This window comes from Strigops habroptila, chromosome 3 (genome assembly GCF_004027225.2).
Source record: "Strigops habroptila isolate Jane chromosome 3, bStrHab1.2.pri, whole genome shotgun sequence".
Lineage (NCBI taxonomy): Eukaryota > Metazoa > Chordata > Aves > Psittaciformes > Psittacidae > Strigops > Strigops habroptila.
This window is the reverse complement of record NC_044279.2, coordinates 80,139,814-80,162,449: the sequence shown is the minus strand read 5'-3', so window position 1 is coordinate 80,162,449 and position 22,636 is coordinate 80,139,814. Positions and strand designations below refer to the sequence as shown.

Here is a 22,636-nt window from a genome sequence, read left to right as displayed (position 1 = left end):
AATGTGCTAATTGGGATATCTGCATGGTTCTTCTTGATGGTGCTATAGCTCCTTTAAAAAATAGAAGAAAGATGGAGGATAGAAAAGGATGTACTTTTTTTTTCTTTCTTTCTTCTTCAACCCTTTGCTGATTTTTAGGAAATCGCTCCTGAAATGGCAGTCAGGGGAGATGATGGAACAGTCTCTGCAGATTCAAGGGAGTGGCGGTGGGGCTATGTAGAAAAGATACTTGAGAGAAATGTGAGCAGATCGCTGTTGGCAAAGAAATAAAGGGTTAGTAGCAAGCAAAAACGGGGGGAGAAGGCTGCTGGAGAGAAAATACTTGTTTCTTTGCACCAGTGTTAGAAACAGTTGTGAGCACAAAACCTTCCACCATCACCAAACAATAAATCAAAAACCCAAACAGGCTGAAAATATGTGATGGCTTCTGATTACTATTATTTTTTTAATTATATTTGTCTGTCAAGTGTATTGTTTTCATGTACTCCGTGTTCTATAGCTGTTACTCAAAGCAAGGTGGGCCAGCCTGTTAAGCGGAGCTGCTTTTCAGAAGAGAGGCGGTAGGTGGGGCTATTTGGTCTCCCCAGTCATTCATGCAAATAGCAGAAATAAATGGATAAGAAGCTTTTTGAACTGTGCCATGGCAGTGCCATTTCTGGAAAAGATAGTTTGTTCCGATTCTTGGCTGAGGATGTTGTCCCAGGAAGCTTTCTAAACTACCGTGGAGAGAAATCCATTGTTGAGAGAGCCAGAAGTGGGGCAGGATCTGACAGTTGTCAGCCATTGCAAGCCCAAGCCTCGTCTTGCCCTTTTCACTTTCAGCTGCTTTGAAGAAAAAGGGGGTTCTTTGAGAAACCAAAATATTCTTACAACCTCCCTTATCCATTTCCTGCAGGGAGCAACCACTCTTTTTCCTGCTTTACCTTGAGCATCTTGACTGCTGTCAGGGCCTGGTCTGCATCTGGGATTACCTTTCTCTAGCTTCTGCTTTCTTTCAAGCTGTTAGAATGAAAAACTTCAGTCCTTGGCTTTATTGTTGCTCCTCATTTACCAAAGCAATGGGAAAAAAGTTTTCTTCTTGTCATGGTTCTCAGTACTAGGAATAAAAATGTCCACTTAAAAATGTATCTTCTTCTTCAGAAGAAGCTGCACTAGTATAAAAAACTTGGTTTAATAATAATAACAATAAAATCAGCTCATGGTTGTAGCAAAGCAGTCCTTTTGTCCCAAGACCTGCTACAAAACCTGAAATTCTTTGTGATGTTGGTTGAAAGCAGTTGTACACTTAAGGTCTTTCTGCATTTTCATTTTCTGTTGACAACAGGTCCTGTCACTAGGACTACCAGGCAGAACTCCTGTTTCTGTCCTAGCCTTCAATTCTGTTTGAAACTCATGTAGGCTCTGTTGGTGAAAACAACGGTTTCTATCTCTTTGTTTCAATATGAAAGTTTAAAATCTGTCGTGGAAAACAGCTCTGTTTTACTCCACAATTTTTTTTTTACCCACACCATGCTGCTTGCTTCTGTTGAGTGTAAATGAGTATTCCATTAACATTAACTGTAATTGTTTAGCAGCTTTTAAAATATTCCAGTATACAGTCAAAAATAGTCCAGGTCGTCTGTATTCAAAGTAAAAGGAGCAGTACCTTGCTGTTATCACTTCTAATACCACTGAAATTGAAATTCTTAAGTTTGAACTGTTTTTTTTCTAGTTTTGGTGCTGAATTTTTGCTAGTGCTGTTTATGTATATGAGTGATTTAAAAAAAGTGGAGCAAGAAAAGGCTAGCACTTACATTCAAACCTTGATTTTGCTTTAGGTTCCATGTATTAATGTTGGGTATTCTTAATACTTCAAGATGCTTCTTGTTCCATTGATTTACCCCTCCCCCCCCCCATGATATGTTCTGGATAGTACAGTGGATGTGAAGTATTTGTAAGAGCAAATCAGTCTTGAAATACTCACATGGAAAATTCTGTTTTAATGGATTTCTTCTTCTTGTTCGGGAGTGCTCTTTTAACATAAAGAATTTGGCACACTCTGTTGTCTTCCATATATGGTGGATAGGGATACATCAAGTCTGTCACTGGTGTTTTAGCAGTGCCTAGGAGATGGGCTGAGTTATTTCCATTTGTAAGGAATTATCCCAATGGTGAAGTTGAAATTCTGGCCTTCAGAGATGGCCATCCCTATGTTTTCAGTTCTTGGCATGCTCCTTTGTACTGTCAAGAAAGGGGGGTGCTACTACCGGTACCAGTTGTTATGTCAAGTGTGTACTTCTTGTGGATGAAACTGGTATGAGGTTCAAGACCTGATTTCTAGCATTTACATTCCATTGAATTCCATTCCATTTCATTCCGTTGAATGTAAATGGATTTGTTCCAGTTGTTGCTTCTGCTGCAGGTTAGGTGTAGACATTACTTTCCCACTTGGAGGTTGGAAGTTGCGCTCCATTGAAAAGGACTGACTTGTGCAGAGGGAGTAGGACGTGGTACAGTGGGGAACATGAAGATAGGAGCCTATGTACTTAACAGAGTCTCATCTTGTCCACCATCTAGAAGTTCCATTGAAAGGAGACCTTGAAGGTTGCAAGACAACTCCAAGATGTGCAGTTCGGTTGCTCCCAGGCTGTGGTTCTTAACAGACCGTCGCATCAGAGAAGATTACCCTCAGCAGGAGATCCTGAGAGCACTGAAGGCCAAGTGCTGTGAAGAGGAGCTAGATTTCCGGGCCTTGGTGATGGATGAAGTGGTGCTGACCATTGAGGATGGAAATCTTGGTGAGAATGAGATAAGGCTGGGAATGTGCTGAAAGGGTATTTGGAAAAAGATTGTAAAATGGAGCATCTGTACTCTTCAGTAATGAATTCCATGTGTGCCAGAATACCATACATCACCTAATTCATATAGATCTAGATGATATGATATTCTTTAGTATTTACTGCGATAATCAAATATAACTAACTTTGCTAATTCACATTAGAACTATTTTTGCCTTCCCTCTGTAGAACATAGACATAGAGGGTTGCTTTAGTGTACTGATTCCAGGATAAGGACCTCTGAATTAAAGCATGGAGTTTCATTTTTTTGCATAGGTACTTGAAGTTTATAGGTCACATTTAAGAGTTTCAGGAGGACTTTTTTCTTCTGCTTATTTTCTGAATTCAAGGTAGCAAACATATGTGAAATGAAAAGGAATTTTCAATGGACAATACCAGTTGTCATGGAGCTAGAGGTAATAACGTGACATAACTAAAGCAGGACTCTTTATCAGGGACTGTAGTGATAGGACAAGGAAGGGGTGATGGGTTTAAACTAAAACAGGGGAAGTTCAGGTTAGATATACGGAAGAAGTTCTTTACTGTGAGGGTGGTGAGGCACTGGTATAGGTTGCCCAGAGAAGTGGTAAATGCTCCATCCCTGGCAGTGTTCAAGGCCGGGTTGGGCAGAGCCTTGGGTGACATGGTCTGGGGTGAGGTGTTCCTGCCCATTGCAGGGGGCTTGGAACTAGATGATCTTAAGGTCCTTTCCAACTCGGACCACTCTATGATTCTATGCTGCTGTACAGAAAAATTTGAACTATTACAACTACTTACAGTGTTTTAATAAGGTTTCTGTTCTGTTTTCCTGTTAGATTTTTTTTTTCTGTGGTGATTAAAAGGGAAAGCAAGATACTAAAATGTGTTAGGAATGTTAAATAAGATGATTCTATAGATAGTAAGCTTATGTTATGGGGAGAATGTCAAGCTGTGTTACACTGTTATATTTTTTTCCAACTCTTTAATTTGGATTTCCTAAAGGAAGGAGACTTCAGTGTTGTTTTGTACCTTTACTTCTTCCATTTCTCTTCCCCATATACCAGTAAAAAAGAATCAGTGGACATCCAGGGAAAGATTAAATTTCTGAAAATTGTATTAGAGTAATTCTCTGTGGAGAGAAAACATACAAGTACCCTCAGCCCTGAAGAAGAGGTTGCCGTGTGATCTTGTACCTTGTTCCTTATTGGGGAATCTATCTAGGAGGGAAATGTTAAAACTGACTCAGAGGAAGAACTTTGTTCAGAGTTTGTACCTTTCTGTAGCACAAATCAAACAAACGTAGAAGAAATGCATGGGAAAACAGGATTTTTCTTTTTTATTCTGGTATTACTAAACTTTTATTTACCTGTTTTGTCTTTTATTCTGGGGTATCTATGATTTTTATCAGAAACTTGAAATTCTGTAGGATGTGTTCAAATCAAGGCAACTTCTTGTCAGAAAGTCTGAATATCTTACTGTTCTGGGTGTGCTGGCCTTAGGACAGCATGTTCTGTGAAGGCAGCCCTCCTAGATTATAGCTGCAGCCTCTAAGATGCAGAATTGGTCCTTCAGCATTTCAGTATTGTGTTTATTTCTTGGTGATGTGTTTTCTGCCTGTTTTTTGGGAATTAAGTATGGCAAGCTTGAATTGTGGGCCTTTCTGCTCTCTTCTATTTAATGCCTCCTAATGCTGCATCTATTGCAAGAAGAAAAGATAAAGTATGCAAGTTGGAAAACCAATGCTGAGGAATGTGTAGTTATAAGAATGAGAAAAATAAAGGAAGTGACTAGAAAGAGAATATAAAAAAAGGAAATTATTTTCCCACAAAGCGTTCATTCAAACTGTGTAAATAACTGACCTTTTGAAAAGAAGCAAGATAAAAATGCTGAAAGATTGCGGCTAGAAATTTTCTTACAAATAATCTGACCTAATTGTGATCTTTTTGGGCTGGGGTGTGGGAGTTGTCTTATATCAAACAGTTCTTTCTCTTGGAGATAGATGAAGAATCTTCCCTCTTATTTTTCCAGTTTTCTTTTTTTTTTAGTGCTTGCCTAGTTTTTTTTTGATACAGATTTCTGGTGGAGGACACAAGCAAAAGTGTTGTGTTTAATTTTCTGTGTTAAAGTTCTCAGCTGGCCTAGGAAAAGGTGTCCTGGAACAAAATCCAGGAGGTAATGCATTCTCTACCCTTTCTGTTATCTACTGTTGTGTGAGGGATCCAGGTTGAGTAAAGTTGATGAAGAGAGTATATCTTCAGTGGATAATAACCTGCTTTTGCTTCCAGTTCTGCCATTATTTGTGTTGGAAGCTTAGCAATACAGGGCTCTGAGGGTAATGGATGGTGTTGGAGGTTTTCACATACACTTGAGATTAGAGCTTTTTTTTCTTTGTCCTTCAAAACCTAGGCAGTTTCTCAAATAAATTGTTCAAAGAATGTTAACTTTACAAAGTCAAGTTGGATGCTGTTTAAAACTTTACAGTGTGGTATTCTGTAGATGGGATATTTCTTTGTGGGCTTGCTGAGTGTCAGGAACATGACTGGTCTTTGCAGTCTGAAAATTCAGCACGGGACATTACAAAGCTTGAAGCGATTTACCTCACAGAGGTAGAGTGGAAAAGACACTTGTGAACTTAGGAAAATGGAGCAGAACAGTGGGATGTGTGGCCCTTTCACCAGTTACATGCTGTGTACCTTGCGTGTAGCATGTCTCTTGACAGTTCCTTCCACAACTTGGGGTGACCCAGCATCCCAAGCACCACCCCACCCCCAGTTTTACTGGCCACATGATGAACCTGCCATATCCTGAAGATCTATGTTACATGACTCAGTACAGCATGAGTCCAGAAATGATTGTAAGTGCAAGTTAAGAGATGTAGAATTGAAGTTTTCCCTTTAAGTTTAGAAGGGAACTGTTAAACTCATTTATGCTTAAACTAGTTTGGAAATAGTTAAGTTCAACAACTAGTTTTTGAAAATAACTATGGTTTATACCTTAATTAGGTAAGTGCCTGCTTACTCGAGCCATGCCTTCCTGTTTCCTTGGCACACTGGCAGTAGTGCTCTGTAGATCTCCCAGGCAAAAGTCAAGTTAAAATAAGTGGAAAAGTCCAGATGCATAAAACAATGAATATTTTTCTGCTGCTTTGGTGGGCTGAACCTGCTGAAATGGGTATTGAACCAGACATGTGCAACATTGGTGCACAGGAATGCATGTATGGAAAAAAGTGGAGGGTGATATTGCAGCTATTCTGATTTAAACTGGCTCAAACTATCGTGTGGCTGTAGTCTGTTTCTTAAGAGCTAAATTCTTGAAGCTAAACTGGGCTGGTATCATCTACTGTGGAATGGAGCAGCCGTGTTCTTGCCCCTTTCCAGCCTTGCTCTAGCTGCTTGCCTTGTGTAAGGACTTAATGTCTCTCTTGGCTTGCTTTCATGTTGTAGCTAAACTAATCTAATTCAAAAAAAAGATTGACCAAATTCTCTGCTTGTTTGCAGGATCTGGCATTCATGTGAGTTGAGTTGGCTAATCCAATGGAACAGTGTTCATTATTATGAACAGTTTTCTGTTGGAATAGCTTGCTTCATCAACCCATTTTGTGGTCACACAATTGCTAGCTGTAGTACACGAGGTCAGGGGAGATTGGTGTTGCTCTTCTAGGGAATGGCTCGTATTTATGTTGATTTAATGGTAGCTTCAAGGCATTCTTTAAAACAGAGGAATTTTCTTATGGTTGGGATGCTTCATAGTGTCAGCTTTAGGATGTTTTTGTGTTTCTTTGAAGCGTCTGGTATTTACTGCTGCAAGGAATGTACTGGGTTACGAAATTAAATGGCTAGTTGCCTAATGTAGTTTGGCGATTCCTATATTCATTTGAAACATATAATCTAACAAAACTGTACATGATATTTTCCGACACACATCTAAAGTCTTAACAGTGAGTCCTGTTAGATAAATAGTTTAAAATTACATGTGTTAAGTTTGCTAGCGCAGTGATATAACAGGTTTGGGGAATTTGAAACTAGTGAGCGGTAGTGTGCAGGGTGGGATGGGGGTGGAGGTGGAAAAAGCCTGTAGGGAACAAGCATACTATGAGACTTAGTGGACAAGAGATGAAAGGTAATTCATTGGTTGTCTCCTGTTTCTGAAGAGAGCGCTCTTTTTCCTCTCACTTGCGTGTAGGACCTAGCAGTAACCTTCCCCATAGACTACATGCCTCATCTGTAGGGAAACACAGTTCAAGAACTGTTTGTTGGTGAAGAACATGCTAGGGGAATCTAGATCTTTCCTTTGTTAAAATTATATACAAGATTATCTTAATTAAAATTCTTAGGTACCAGAATAGCAGAAGTTGGAGATCACTGAGCCAGCAACTTACCTTTCCTTTATTTGAGGTGTTTGGAATCTCCGTGTTTTCTGATACTGTCCTGTGAAGGAAAATAGTTTTAAGGAAGGTTGCTTTCATGACATTTAAACTATTAAAAATGCTGGAGTGAGTGGAATTGGCGTGTCCTAAAGCATAAAACAAAGTGTTAACTTTTCTAAGACTTTCTTGGCTTTTCCTTTGGGAATGTAAAGGCAAGTGATCAGTCTAGCTGAGGAATAAAAAGGACATATTAGTAATCTGTTCTTAAACAGTAATACTTAGTGTACGATCGGCTGTCTTAAGTCAGATGAATGTCACCTGGGAACTGATGTCTTGTCTTCATATTTGCTGCAGAGGAAGTATTTCACAGAATCATAGAATGGTTTGGGTTGGAAAGGACCTTAAGATCATCCAGTTCCAACCCCCTGCCATGGGCAGGGACACCTCACACTAGACCATGTTGCCCAAGGCTCTGTCCAGTCTGGCCTCGAACACTGCCAGAGATGAGGCATTTATTTAGAAGGTAAGATTCTGTTAACTTAGTAAAGGTTGCTGATGTGCTTGTTTAGGCATCTGGGTTTCCTGTGTGGGCCTGAAATTTGCAGTATTAGTCACTATTTCGTTTAAAGTCTTTAATTTTGCAAAATCTGGTTTTGTTTCATATGACCTGGCCTTCATTTATGATTTTGTCTGAACTAGTAACAAACATTTGTGATCTTTGATTCTTTGTCTCACAAAGAATCAAATCTGAGTTAGATAGCATTGGAGGAATCAGGATAGTTGAAAGATTTCTGTCAAATTTCTGTGAAGTATAGAAAGCTGGGGGAAAAAAAAAGTAAGGTTGGATACAAATTCCTATGTTTTCAGTGTAATGGAAAGAAAAGTGCTCTTATCAGCTAGATCCATGATAAGAGAGGGCTTTTACATCTATGAAATGGTTGTTACATCAAAATGTTAGAAGTCTTAATAATTTTGAATCATCTTTAAGTCATCTAAAACCTGTCTTCTATCACGCAATAGGGAACATAATCACCTCCTCTTTGACTGTTTCAGCAGTGCCCTGGTGCACCGTACTGCAGGAGCTTTCCTGCAGTGTTCAGCAATGGCTCTGGCAGTAATGGAGCAGAGGCAAGTGGCCTTGGCAAGGTGCCTTGTTGAGCACTGCAGAGTTGGCCTGTTTCCTGCTACTAACAACAGCCAGAGCAGCTATTGCTTCCTCTGCAGAGTTGGGAAGCAATTGTAGTACTACTAGTGCTAGTACAAGTAGTAGTAGTTTGTAACTCAGTAGTGGGAGCTGGAGAAGAAACTGCATTGTGTGCAAAGGACTGGAAGGTGGTTAGACATGAAGTGAATTTTGTGGTGTTGAAAGTGTTGGGCTCAGAACCACTTGAAACTTTCTGATGTTCTTTGACTACGGAAGCCAGTCGCTTGCCAGTCTGATTGATATTAAATCTTATTAAGCCATAAGCGTTACTAGTAGGCAGTATATAGAGGGGATTCTGGAACTGTAGCTGTGTTTAGGGGTGGGTGACTGTGACCACCCCGCCATTAGATACCTTAGACAAACACATGTGTACCAGAAAAAGCAGCAATTTGTACATTTGCTTTATTATCATAGAAACATATTTTAATAACAGTGCATTTCAACAGCTGCCACATGTTTTAGGAAGAATTGTTTTCTTCTAGAACTGTGACACCAAACACAACTTTCCTAGGATTCATGTAGGAAGAAAGGATTTATACTTTGTGACCCTGGATGTCCTTGCATTTTTTCTCCTTGCTATCAGAGATTTCTAGTCTTGCATGTTATCTCAAGCTGATGCTAGATAAGAAACGCTAACAATGAATTTGATCTTCTCAGATTAGTTCTGTTTCTTCAGTAGAGTCAGTATGTCATCAATAGTAGATGTGGGCTCAGTCCAAAGCTACCTTTACAAGATGGAGAGGTAGGAATGTTTCTGCATGGAAGTATTTTATTATGGTAATTTCAGAGGGCTGTGTTAAGGACTGAAGTTTTTCATTTGCATGTGTTCCAACACAGTCAGCCAGGAAAATCAGGCTCGTCTTGGACATATCATCTTGAACAGATGTGCATGTCACCATAGCTGAAAATGCCAGAAAGCGTTGCCAGGTTTTTAATTGTTGTACAAATTATCAGGAATGGCTATCTGGGGGAAAAACAATGTAAAAAACCACAAAAGCAAGATGAAAGGCGTGTTCCATACATCACAGTCAAGAAATTAAAATGGGTCTCGTGTTTCTCAGACGAGTCTTTAACTGGCTGGGGGTTTCTGTGTCACTTTTCCAACAGTCCCTCTTCCAGTGCTGCATCACCTAAGCAAGTTGTGCTGGCACAGTTGTCTGAGCAGTTGCACTGTGACCCAGGTCTGCAGACTGGTGTGGTTTTAAACCAGCCTCTCCTTGGTGGAGGGTGTTTCTTAATGCTGCATTAGTCTTCCGAGGCAGGTAACAACATGTAAAATGCTGCAGCACTTAAATCAGGAGGGGGAAAGTATGTGTGTTCATGTGTGAGACATAAGGAGATACCACAAGTATCAATACCACAAAAACTTATGAAACTGACAACAACTGACAACTTTACTGGGTTTCTGATCAGGGAAGTCAGCAGTACTTGTTCTTTAAGCGATGACAGTAGCTTCAGTTTTCTCCACCTCTTCTCCAAGTCTAGTTGTTACCCACTTGTGAATAACAGGCAGTGATTGTGAATGTGAGAGAGATTGGTATGGCAACTTCACTAGGTGATGAGAGGGGTCTTCCAGTGTGCAGACCTGTGTTTTAACTGATACAGGCTTCTAGGAGTGCCAGTGGCCGTGAACAAGTCCCTTTACTTTCTTAAAACTCTTGTCTATAAACTGTGGTGAAATACTGGTTTCAAGAATTACACTTTCATTTTATATCTGCCCTTTTCTACATTAAAAGATTAGAATGAAAAGGAGAACCAAAAGAAAAAGTGTCACTAATGAAAATATCAGACATTTTTTATTTGCTGGTATTGTAAATAATTAACATTTACAGTGTCACAAAAATCTGTGATGGCGTCCTTTTTAATGATTGTTCTTTAAAAGGAAAAGCTTACATGATCCCATATCTGTTTAAAGGTCCAGTGCTTTAGGATTAAAAGCATGATACGGAGTTTTAAAATGCCTTTGTCAAAAGTTGAAGCAAGCTTTGGTAAGCAGAATGTGTTATGTGCTTGACAACATGAGTAGAACACCTGAGAACAAAGGTATTCTCATCATGTTCTCAGGGAAACCCTACAAGCGTTACACTAATGAAGTGCTTTACCTAATGGAAGGCTTTTCCTGTTATGCAGAAATGTTTTCTTGCTCTGTATTTCCATTTAGAGCAAGTATTGAACTAGGGGCTGTCTTGCTGTGCTTGTTACTCGCTTCCACACATCTGCAAGGAGTTTATTTATTTATTCATTCCCCCCAGATGGCATCTTTCTGTTGCTTGCTTGGGGTTGGTTGGTTGGTGTTTTTTTGGGGGTGTGTGTATGTTCGCCTCTCAGTGGAATTGTACTAGTGAAGAATTTGGCTTCCAGATCCTAGGAATATATTTTCACAAAAAGAGAGGAGAGAGGAATGTGTTCTTTTCTAAAGATAAAGCAAAAAGGGTAATCCAATGGAATACTTGTGCTATGTGCTTAATGCAAGGGAAGTTCTCTCTCTTTCAGACACATGATGTTGCATGATGTAGTTAGAAATGGGAGAATTAAACATGCCCATTACTAGCGTAGTGGAAGAACAGATAGTGGAAGAGGCAAACTAGTGATTTGATCCATTTTGGCAAGAGGCGATGTAAAAAGACTCAATACACCAGTGTTCTCGTCTGGATTTTTTTAGTTGAGAAGAGGGGTGGGCTGCGCTGGCACAGTAAATAGAGCAGGTGATTTCATTTGCAGTAATAGTTGTAATGTAACATCACTGAAATGATATGCTCAAAATTCATGCTGTCAAATCCTATTTCTTGGCAGTTTCTGTCATTGAGACCTGGTAGGGAAGCATAGCAGTCAGAAGATCAATAAATACCTCCCTTGAGTTCTAAGAGCTTGATTTGAAAGTGCCTTCTAGGTATCTAGCCTGTTGTCTTGTTGTGCTGGTACAATGCTGTGGAGCTTCTGGGGGTAGGGATTTCCTTTTAAGCTTTTACAAGGACAGAAGAGGAAGTTGTTTGTAAAAACTTGTGTGTTCCCTTTAGTTGTTCAGAGTATAAAACTATTTCTTGTTTGAGAAGTGTTTTAGGAATAGAAATAAGTAGCATTGACAGAGCTGTTGGATCACATTACAGATGTGATTCTCATTACAGGCATCTGATATGCTCACTATGACAACACTGGGCATCACCAGCCATTGAGAAGGCATAAGGGGGTTTAAGCCAGCTCAAGCCCATTGCTGCCTTCAAAACTCTATTGGATAGTCATTCAGATTTTATACTCTGGGTTGGGCTGAGCCCTGTATATGCTCCCCTGTACTGGTCTGGTTCTCTCAGGAAGACATTCATGCTTTTTTCTGCTGTCCTGGACAAACATTTACACAACCAGTTGATATACTCAACTGAGAGTCAGCCTAACTGAGAGTCAGCCAATCCCCCTAACTGTTACAACCCTTCATCTTAACTGCCACCTTCCAGTCCTTTTTGTCATAGTATGAGGTCACCTTTCTCTGCCAGAAGTGTGGTCAGGCACTTCCAGTGCTTTGCAAGCACATCATCTTTGCCCATCTCCACTGAGCCTGCTCAGGCCTTTATTGAGCCATCACATGGAGGGAAGAGCTGGCAGCATATAAAAGCTGGAGTTTGGGGCATTTGCCTGAGACTTCTCTGAAGACTTCTGTCTTAGGTGGAGGAAGTAATGGAATGCAAGTGTATTTCTTCCCAGGTTCATGCCCTACCTTAGGGTTATATTTTCATTTTTGACCTGGTAGGTACTTGGTTTATGTAACACGAAACAGATTGATATGGACAGAGAGAGACCGACTTAGGAAGATTGTGTCGCCTAATGACTGTATCAGTATTTGGATTCCATATCTGAGTAACTGTCCTTGAATGATGAGGTAAAAGAATATCTCCACCACCAAATGCTTACTGCGAAAAATGCCAAAATCCCTTTTTGAACCTGGCGTGCCTTTGTGAACCTGGTGTGAAAAGTCAAGCTTCTGCTTCCAAGTTTCTTTTTATGCTCCACATAGTACTGTGAAGGTCTTCAATTCTGAATTGATTCTCTTGCTTTCCCCCACCCCCAATAAAAGTTACTGACTTCGTATTTTAATTAGCTCTTGAAGCTGCTTAGACCTGATTGAGAATCGTCTGAGGGGTTAAGTTTTGGTAGAAACATTACTTAAATAGATGAGAAGAAATTAAATTTGGCACTCAAGGGAATCGTGGCCTTTAGTGGTTTTGTTTGGTTTTGCTACCTTGGGACCATTTGTTAAAACTATTTTACAAACTGACAGTACCATGTATCGTGATAGAACAGAAATATATATATTGCTTCAGTACAGAAGAGTGTAACCAATCAGCAGTAGATGGTTTTGGAAATTGAGATCACAGGGGCTTTTCTTAGTTTTGTAACTGTTTTACTTGATAATCCCCAGATAATAGTAATCTGAACATTTTATGTTTTTGTGAAAACACAGATTAAATCCTCAGTAATATTACAGTACGACTGCAGTGGTTTACCAGTGCAGGAGCAATCTGCAATCTTGGGGTTTAGTACTTAGGTTTAGGATGCCTAAAGCGACATCCTGTATCTGATGAAACATTGTATGAGGTGTTCTTTGACATTGCGTATGGGTCTTATATTGCTCATCTTAACATGACAATGGGTCAAAACTTTCCATTGTAAACCAGATTTTTATTGCTTATACTTTGTCCTTCTCTATTAATACACTGTCACCCCTTAAGTCTTAAATGTCTGAGGGAGCTTTGGAAATTTTCTGCAGAACAATTCAGTGGAAGGAAGGCACTTCTAGGAGAAAAGAATTTTTTTCTATTTTTCTCTAAATTTGTAAGGATGTTTTTGAAAGAACTAGCTTGGAACAGGAGCTCAATTTGGCTGAAGTGGCTTGTTACACCCATGAAGATAGACATAAATTTGTCCCAAGTTATTACCCTTTGAAAAAATAGTCTGTTAAGTATCTTAACGGCTTCTTTAAGCTTCACAGTGAAAATATTGGAAACATATCCCTCTATTATGCAAAAGAGAAAAGAAAAAAAAGGACTTCTGGTGTTGTGGCTTTGTCTGTTGTGGGATGGGCTGCAGTTTGGTCTGAGCACATAATTTAAGATGGGTATTTCCTTTCCTGTTGGTTATCCCTCCTCTCACTGACAGAAAGACCTGAATGGAGTAAAGTACTCCATTCAAATGTAGGAGGGGTAAGAAGAGTTAAATTGTTTTGGGACTGGGGACTTAGTGTCAATGGGGAAGAGTGAAGGCAGCATGCTTTGCAAATCTGCTGGAACAAGCAATAGTAACAGGAAAAGATTGCAGTGAAACTCTTGCTGGTTAAGCAGTTGCTTCCCTCAAGAAGGAAATTGGAGCTGGAAACCAGGGGGAACATGGGTTGTGTGTTGAAACTTCGTGGGAAAAGATGCCAACTGAACAAGGAGCTTCAAATGGAAAAGAAGTTTGGAGGCAACGCAGGAAACTGAGTGGCTAGAGTGGTATTCAAAATTGCAGGCAAAGAAGCTACTTGACAGGAGGAGAAATCTGTAGTTTGGAAATGAACTGGAGGAATAAGGAGGGACAGAAAGGAAGTGGAAGTATAGGTGTTACATCTAGGGGGATGAATCCTACGGGGAGTGACTGGGGCAAAGGAAGCTGCTTGCAGTACTTGCTGTCTTCCAGTGCTTGGGTTGGAATCAAACCTTCCAGAGCTTTTCTCTCTTGCAGAGAAAAACATTCCTCTGCCAGCTGTTTACACGAATGTTTGCTGACAGTAGAGCCCAATTCACCTTAAGTGCTGGTCCACATAGAGGCTGCTGGCCCAGTGCTGCTGACACCTAGCTGCCAGCTGCAGTGTCAAAGGACTGTATGGTAGATGAAACTGTTCTAACCCTCATGTGCTAGTCCATCAGTGTCATGTTTGTGTTACTTAGGTGCCAAGTGATGAAGTTCGCTTTTGATTATCTGCAAATGTAAATCAAAATACTATTTTGAGTAGCAACAGCAAGTACCCCCAAATTAGAAATCGGCAAAACCAAATTTGTGTTTTTGGCTCCTTTGTTGTGTATTTGTTTTCAGGTATTATGTTTTAAATTACTTGATCACATGCTACTTTTTCATCGTTCTCCTTAGAGTACTAGGGTATTCTGCTCTGGAAGCATAACTTGCAGCGTAGTGAAGAAGAGGACTATTTGTAGGATGCTTTCTGTGTGGTCACAGACATTTATGACATTGAAGCAGGATATTGCTGGAAGAAAAGTGTTAGTCTGGTGATTTAAATTGGACTGCTCAGAAATTGCCTTTAATTGCATGTTTTTGCATTTTCTGAGTGCCCAAACTTTGGATGCTAGGATCAGCTTTGGGAAAGTGCTGAACACTTGCATCCACAAATAAAGTCAGTTGGTGCAGCATCAGCAACTGAGGAATCATGGTCTCCCAAATGTGGCATCTAGAATTCCTTTTACACTTATTTCTTTGTTTCTCTTCCCCATGCTGGAAATTAGTAGAATGCTCACTGGTCTCCTGTGGTGCTGACAAAATAAGTTAAGTCTGTGAAGTATTTAGATGTTACTGTGACAAGCACAATAAATTAAACTCAAGAAGAAATGAATAATTGTGTGTTTCAAGCAAGGGTTTCAGTACACCAGTACATGGACTACAGACCGGACAATGTAAAAGAAGGTACAGTGCTGAGTAGCTGCTTGTTGAGTGAGTGCTATACCTCCTGTGCAGGTTGGATAAATGCTGGGAGGGGGGGAAAGAATGCGTGACTGAAGACAGCACGTCAGTGCTGCAGACATATCCTTAGTTGTGGCTTTTGCTAACCTTTGTGTGCTTGACTTTCTGGATTCAGGAGTTTTCTCTTAATGTAGCTTTTTAACGTAATACTGTGTATACACATTCTTTATAAATAATGTATGTGCAGACATGTGGGGACTGTGCTGGATCTATCAATGCAGTTTACTAGCCAGGCTTTGGAAAACTTAGGTGTAGGGAAAACCAGGAGTGATGCAGTGATAACCAGTTACTTGGTTATATATATATAAACCAAGTTTATATACTTGGTTATACCAAGTATATAAATACCAATATATTTACATTCAAGATACGTATATATCCTGTCAGTGAGACTGAGGAATTATCTCTCTAAATACCTGGAGAGGTTGTGCTTGTGCCTTGTTCTCTCTCATACTTGTTTAATGAATATGTAAATTGGCACATCCCCATTGTTATTATACTTCTCCACTGCTTTGGAAAATGGCTTACTCTGTTCCTGGAATTCTTTCTGTTTGGGTTCTTTTGAAGCCATTGCTTTCAGCGTTTGGTTCATATTTTTTTGAGGTGCCTTGCAGGCTATCTTTCATGTTTAAGAACATCTTAATATATATGAAAAAGTAATATATTACTTTTGGATATAAACATACGATAAAAAAAAAAATACAAAGTATTGGACCTTCTGTTCCTGGATGAGGAACAGACCCACAGGGTGGGTGACCAGGCAGGATGATGTGGTTTGAGTTGAGCCCTTTCTTACTAGGAGGTAAGGAAGGGAGCAATAGTGAACCTGACTGAGCCTGCCATGATAGAGGCAGTCAGTTGTTATCATCTTGAAATTAATTTTTAGGAGTTCCAGGTTTTCTTGCACCAACCACATGTATCTTTTAGCTTACTTTTCTAGAAAACAGACGCACCCAAATCCTACCTGTTCATGTTGTTGAGAGGTGGCTTTCATTCCTAGATCATGCCTTTCCTGTCGCAATGAGGGTTTTTATGAATAACAAAAGAGCCAGTATCAAGTTTTCCTGCTAGTGTTACTATGTGTCCCTGTTTCTCTGATTTAGACGATCTTTGTGAATATCCTGCAGACTAAGATTAAAGGCTTTGTTTTGCTTGGGTTGCAGTTCTTGTGTGCTTGTTCCCCAGTGAGACAAGTGTTTTCGTAATTGTACCCTAAAAATTCTTTAAAGGTTTGGAGTAGCTCTTAACTTGTTCCACAAAACTAGATTCAAACTCAACTTGGGACCTAAAGGGAACTACCCTTTGTGCCCCTGACAACTTTCTGCATCTTTCTGTGGAGGACTACATTGTTGGATGAATGCTTCCGCCAGGAGGATGGAATGTTGGTGAGCAAGGCCTGTTTTCAGTTGTTTGCTTATAGCTTAACAATAAAAGTTTCACAGCTTTCTCCCCCCATGTTCCTTACTTTGCTTTCCAGACAAGGTTTGCCTTTATCATATACTGAATTTCTTTTTAAATATCTTTCCAAGTTTCATTGTGGTCAGAGAATCAAGCTGTGGTTCCTCCCCCAGCTGTCAAACCTATGGAGGCACTTTCCACTTTCAGCACGAAGAACTTGTCAGATGGTCTCAATTGTGCAAAAGAAAGAAAGGACATTTCCCAGTGAACCCACAAATCTATTTTGAGCTGTGAAATAGTGCAGTGTGGAGCATGCGTCCTGCTGCTGCAGCCACATAAGAGAATCATACAATAAGTGAGATCGGAAGGAATGCTCAAAGCAGCCAACTTGAAAGCTAGAGACAGCTCTGAAGTTAGATTAGGTTGCTTGGGTCATATCCAGTTGGGTTTTGAATATCTCCAAGGACAAAGCCTCCACAACCTCTCAGGGCAATCTGTCACAAAGTTTGGCCGCTCTCACGGAGGGAGAAGGGAATCCAAATACATGGTCACAACTGTGTTTGCAAGTTGTATGTCTGTTGGTAGTCTCTTGACTAGCACTGCACACTCCAAAGCCAAGCTGCACGTCTGTGCTCCACTCCTTTATGTGAGGCATAAACCCTCCTCCTCGCTTCCACAGCCTGTCGTTCTGAAAGAGTCTTTATCCATTCACCACAGTACTCCAGGTATGCAAACTGTCCAGCTGCCAAGGAGGAGAGGTTATGGGTTGGAGACATGCTGTAAGTGTAGGTAGAAAGCTAGTGAGAAGTTACTTAATAATGACTGGAAGTTTTTGAGATGTGCATGTTCATATCCTGCTTCCTTTTGTTTTTCTGTCGATCTTCCCAGGATCATTCTGGCCTAAGACTGAAATGGTTCTTTGTGCACTCCTCCTTACATGCTTGGGACTAAAGGTGAGGCAGGATTCTGAAAGTGCATGCCCTTTGTGGATGCTTTGAGGTGAAAAGGTCTGTGGCTGCAGGTGAAAGGGATGCCATCCATACATGTAAACTGCATGTCTGAACGCTTGTAATTGTTTGTCATGCTCGAACAAGGCTGGTAGCTGGGCCTTTATAGCAATTTTGCTGCAAATTCTTCTTATGTGATAGAGTGGGAGCCACTGGAGAATGTATTACCTGCATAGGACAGGAGAGCAGGAGCTGGAGAAAGAGAAATTGGTCTGACAGGCTTCTTTTTTTAACTAAGTTTTACAAAGCTGGGTTAGCACAGTGACCACAGAGTTGTAGATGTAAGAAAGAGGAAAAAAAAAATCTCACTACAGATAATTCTACAGACTGAAAATGGTGCTGTCTTGACAATTTAAGCTTCAGGTCTGATCAGATCCTACAGTGAGCTGGTTCAGCTTGCAATACCTGCAGAAATGAAATTCCACAACAAAACAGTTTTCTGCTGGTGTTACCTGCTCACCAGTGGGGCCGATAAGCATTAGGGACTGGGTGGTACTTCATGCTGCTGTAGGATTGCATGGGGCTGGAAAGTAAAACTGTTGCTGCAACAGGGTGACTTAAATTGTCTTAGAAACACAGTGTTACGTGTTTTGTCCAACACAGGGATTTCTAAAGAGGTCATTTCTTCCCCTTTCTCACGTGGGTTTTCCAAGGTGCATAACATGCACTTAAACCTTTTCCTCTAAGAATTTTTAATCTTTTTAAATTGATCGAGGCAGAGACGAGGAGTGAGTGTAAATTACTATTCTGTTACTGAGAACAGATCAAGACTGGCATTTGGTAATGAGATTTTTATGATTCTGTTGCTGTAAAGTGGAAGAACTTGAAGAAAAATGTAACCTGCAAATATTTAAAAGAAGATTCTTAGAGGAATCTATGGAGGAGTGAGATAAATGAACTAAGGAGATTTGTCATACCTGATGCTGGTAAAAAAAGCTTCTGTCTCCATCTCTACTGTTGATTTGTTTCTGATGAGATCAGTAGCCCCTCAGTGCTTTTTGTTTCTTTGTAAATTGGGCAGATGCTCATTTCAGGAAAGACAAGACAAAAAGTTTTAAAGCTTGTAGTGCAGAATAAATGCATATAAAGATATTTAACAATTTCTGGGGATTGCTAAACTCAGGGCTACGCTTACAATCTAGAGGTTAGTGGTAAAATAGCTGATCTCTTAAATGTGTTGCCTTCAAAGGTCAAACCAAGATGACAGTGGGGGATGTCCCTTCTGCTTGCTTTAGTCTGCTGTCTGTGAGTACAACAGTACTACTGCATGATTTCTTTCTTTGCCTTGTCTGGTTGGAAAGGCTGTAATTCTGAGGAGCATTTTCTTTTAAGAAGATAGTTCCAGATTGTGTGGAATGTCTTGATTAGGGAACATACAAAGCAAATGTCTCAATCAGTTAACATCTTAACATCTTTTTGGCACTAGGTGGGAGCTTCTGCATTCAGAACAGGTGAGAAATGATACTGTGATGTTATACTTGTATTTTCATTACAGCATGGGCATGGAGCACGTGTGCAGCTACTGCAGTGTAGTTTTAACCTGCTAAAGCTGGGAAGTGGAAACAAGCCCAGTGTGTGAGCTTACAGAAATGTGGAAAAGGTGGAATTCTTCCTTCTCTAGCTTTTGCTTTGTGTATGATTTTATATTAATGTCTGTTAAAACTAAGAAGTTTTGGGTTATATCTTTTGGTCTCGAACAATTATTTTGGGTTTTGTTTTGGGTGTGTTTTGTGTACGAAAAGACTGTACTCGTGAAGAGACCTGAAACTGTTGTAAAAAAAGGAATTATAGAAACTCCCTGGTGATGAGAGTCAATGTTATCTCTGCAAGCTTTGGAATCAGTTTTAACTCATAATTTACTTGAAATATCATGGTTAAATTCCTTCCTTTAAGAAGGATACATTTGTCTCCAAAATAAGTGACTCAAATTCATGAATTTAATGCAATTTTGCCTAGAAAGTCCTTAGGCTGTAATGACGGGTTAAAACAGTAAGTTGAGGGGATTTTTTCATTCCTCAGAATTCAGGCTCAATCAAACATGTTTGAAAACACTTGGAAGATTCAGGTAGTTCTATATTATCTATTAAAAGTTTCTGACAGTGTGCTTATAGATATCTTTTCTGTTATGGGAGACAGATATGAAGGCTACATGTCTTCATTAGTTTTGTTGAAAACTCACATGGGATGAATTCAGCAGTTTGCTTAAGTTAATAAAAGGGTGAATTCCTGAGATGAAAGAATGCATTGTTTGGTAGCAGAGAGAGTTGCTGCCTAAGTTATGCATTTAAAAGGTGTTTAGTAGATTTTTGGCATTGCACGGAGAATTTTAGATTCATCTCAGATGGGAGGAGACAGCTGCCTTTCTGGGTTGCTTGAATTCTTCCTCTGGATTTCTTTCTGCTTTTGGAAAGACCTTCCCAATTATCTATTTGGTTTTTTTTTTCAGGTGTGTCTTGACTCCCCCCCCTTCCCCCTTTACCTGCTATTTAAAATGAACAGAGGTTGGACATTTGAGACATAGAAGAGTATCCCGGTTTTGGCTGGGATGGAGTTAATTTTCTTGCCAGTAGCTGTGCAGTGCTGTTTTGGCTTTAGTCAGAACAATGCTGATAACACACCGATGTTTAGTCGTTGCTCAGTAGCACTTACACTGATCAAGGACTTTCCGGTCTCTCATGCTTTGCCAGTGAGGAGATTGGGAAGTAGCACAGCCAGGACACCTGACCTGAACTAGCCAAGGGGATATTTCATACCATAGAACATCATGCTCAGTATAGCAACTGGGTTTTATCTCAACCCACAGGTTCTGATTCTCCCCCACGTCCCACCAGTGGCAGGGAGTGAGCAATCAGCCGCGTGATACTTGGTTGGGGTTAAACCACAGCAGTCCTTTTTGGCACACAACGTGGGCCTCAGTGGGTTGAGATAACAACAAATGTGAATAGAATGTGTTAGAACAAATCTGTTGTAACTGTTCGTTGTATAGCTTAATAGTCACTGGTCACAGTGAATTATTTGCTGTCAAAGTTGGTTTGCCTGTTCTTAAAGTTGCAGTATGTAGTACCTTACTTGCAGTATGTGTTCCCTGTTGTGCTGTTTGTCACCCGTGGGAACTGGGCTAAGGTTATCATGTTGTTCTATTTTGTAACACTGGCTAATGGTACGACAGAATTTCTGGTTGTGAAACTAACCTAGTATTTGTACTCAGCATTGCCATCACCTCTGTACTTTGGGAGCCATCTATCAGAAACTATTAATAATTACACCTTTAAATTTTCTCCCTGGAGAGCCAATCTACGGAGGAGATATCTTCCCACATCTTCCCCACTATGCTAATTACAGTAGCAGCTGAGGATTTTGAAGATTTTGAATATCCTTGAGATGTCAAAACTAGCATGGTCCTATAACTAGGAAACAGCATGTTGCTGGACGTGTTCCAGGTCTTTTTTAAGGTTAAACAACTATTTAAGAATGCCACCCGGAGATCTGTCTCAAGGCTGGATAGTTTTGAGTGGCAGGGTGTGTAGAATAGTATGGGCAAGTACCTAGGCCAGTGGCACCTCCAGTGTTTTGTATCTTTACCCCTGAACAAGTGCAGTATCTCGAAAAACTAGTAAAATATTTGGAAAAAGAATGCTGTCACCCTGGCAACTCCAGAGAGGGACACATCACTGCAACGTGCTGCATGCCTGTGTCCACTGAGGCCTGGCTGACACTATTCAGTGCCCTCAAGGGGAAAAGGAGGTCTCTGGATCTGACGACAAGGTGACAGGCGCTGTGGCTACTCCAACCCCAGTGACAGGCACTGCAGCTGAACCAAAGAACCAACCTGACGTTATCAGGTGCCCTTGTACAGAAGAAGAAATGGACGCGAAAGTCAGCTCATGTAGTGAAGGAAGATGAAGCAGGGCCATCACAAGAACAGGAGATAGAGGCAGAGTAAGAGGTAACCACTCAGTTCCTATCCCTGAATGATCTGTGGGATATGCAGAAATATTTCAGCCATCATCCAGGTGAACACATAATCACCTGGCTGCTCTAGTGCTGGGATAACTGGGCTAGTAGTCTGGAATTAGAGAGTAGGGAAACTTCCTAGGGAATAGGCATTGACAAGGTGGCTGGAATGGGACACAAGTCGTTAGCCTCTAGAGGTGACTCCTGTCAAGTGTGAAGGAAAGGTATCCCTTAAAAGAAGGTTATACGTCACCCAGGCAAGTGGACCACAATGGAGAGAGGTATCCAGTACCTGAGGGAATTAGCTGTGCTAGAGATGATTCGTTATGGCCCAAACAATGTGCAGTTACCCACAGATCCAGACAAAGTCCAGTGCTATGGCTCATATGGCAGAAATCTGCATGGAGCACACCATCATCGTATGCCAGCTCGTTGGCACTAAAGACCTAGAGAGACAAAGTGGTACTGACAGTGGATGAAGTGGCTTGCCAACACCAGCAGTATGAAGAAAATCTCTCTTGCTCCGTAGTGACTTGCGACTCAGCTGTAGAAAAACTGTCCAAAAAGTGGGGAAAACTCTTCCAGGAGTTCCAGCGAAGAAGTGTGGTGAAAACCAGTAAATCCTGTTTGTGAGCCTGAACTTTCTCTTAATATGAAGAATCATCATATTCATTGAGAGCTTTGAAGGGAAATCTAATAGACAAAAGACAATCTAATCATTGCTTATGCAGTGGCTGTACGGCATGTATGCATGCATATAGTTGTGCAAAAATTGGGGGACCCTTTTGCAACATGGGAGTCAAAACTATCTCCCTTCACTCCATCTGAGCTGTGAGAGTCTTTGTGTTGTTATAATTCAAATAATTTAAAACTTAGATCAACAGCTGCACTTTTAATTTCAGTATATTTAAATGGATCTTGTCCTGAATGTTTTTTCTTTGAGTTTAGGCATTGGAAGCTATTTAAAATTCTTCTAACTTTGCCCAGGAGAAAATTGGAAAAGCAGATGTGTAATGAGAACTTTTACATAAACTCAGTGGGAAAAGCAGAAATTCACTTTTCAGAGTGAATTTCACTTTTTTTCAAGGTGTTTGAAATCGCATCTTTTCCAACACTGACTTGTTTTGTTTAATGAATCTTTTAATTTCCCTTTTGTGGCATTTGTTTTTGTAACACTTCATTTAAAATGCAT

The 22,636-nt window shown here is 40.3% G+C and overlaps 1 protein-coding gene across 8 annotated transcripts in view; it reads left to right on the top strand.

Moving 5' to 3' along the window:
• The window catches only part of RIMKLB (ribosomal modification protein rimK like family member B), a 56,475-nt gene that overhangs the window by 5,754 nt on the left and 28,085 nt on the right, over window positions 1-22,636 (top strand). For all 8 annotated transcript variants that reach the window (XM_032919805.1, XM_032919808.1, XM_032919807.1 and 5 more), the window contains exon 3: window positions 2,557-2,777. In XM_032919805.1, coding sequence (XP_032775696.1) covers window positions 2,603-2,777 — 175 coding nt within the window. In that variant the 5' untranslated portion in view covers window positions 2,557-2,602. The remainder of the gene's footprint in view (window positions 1-2,556; window positions 2,778-22,636) is intronic.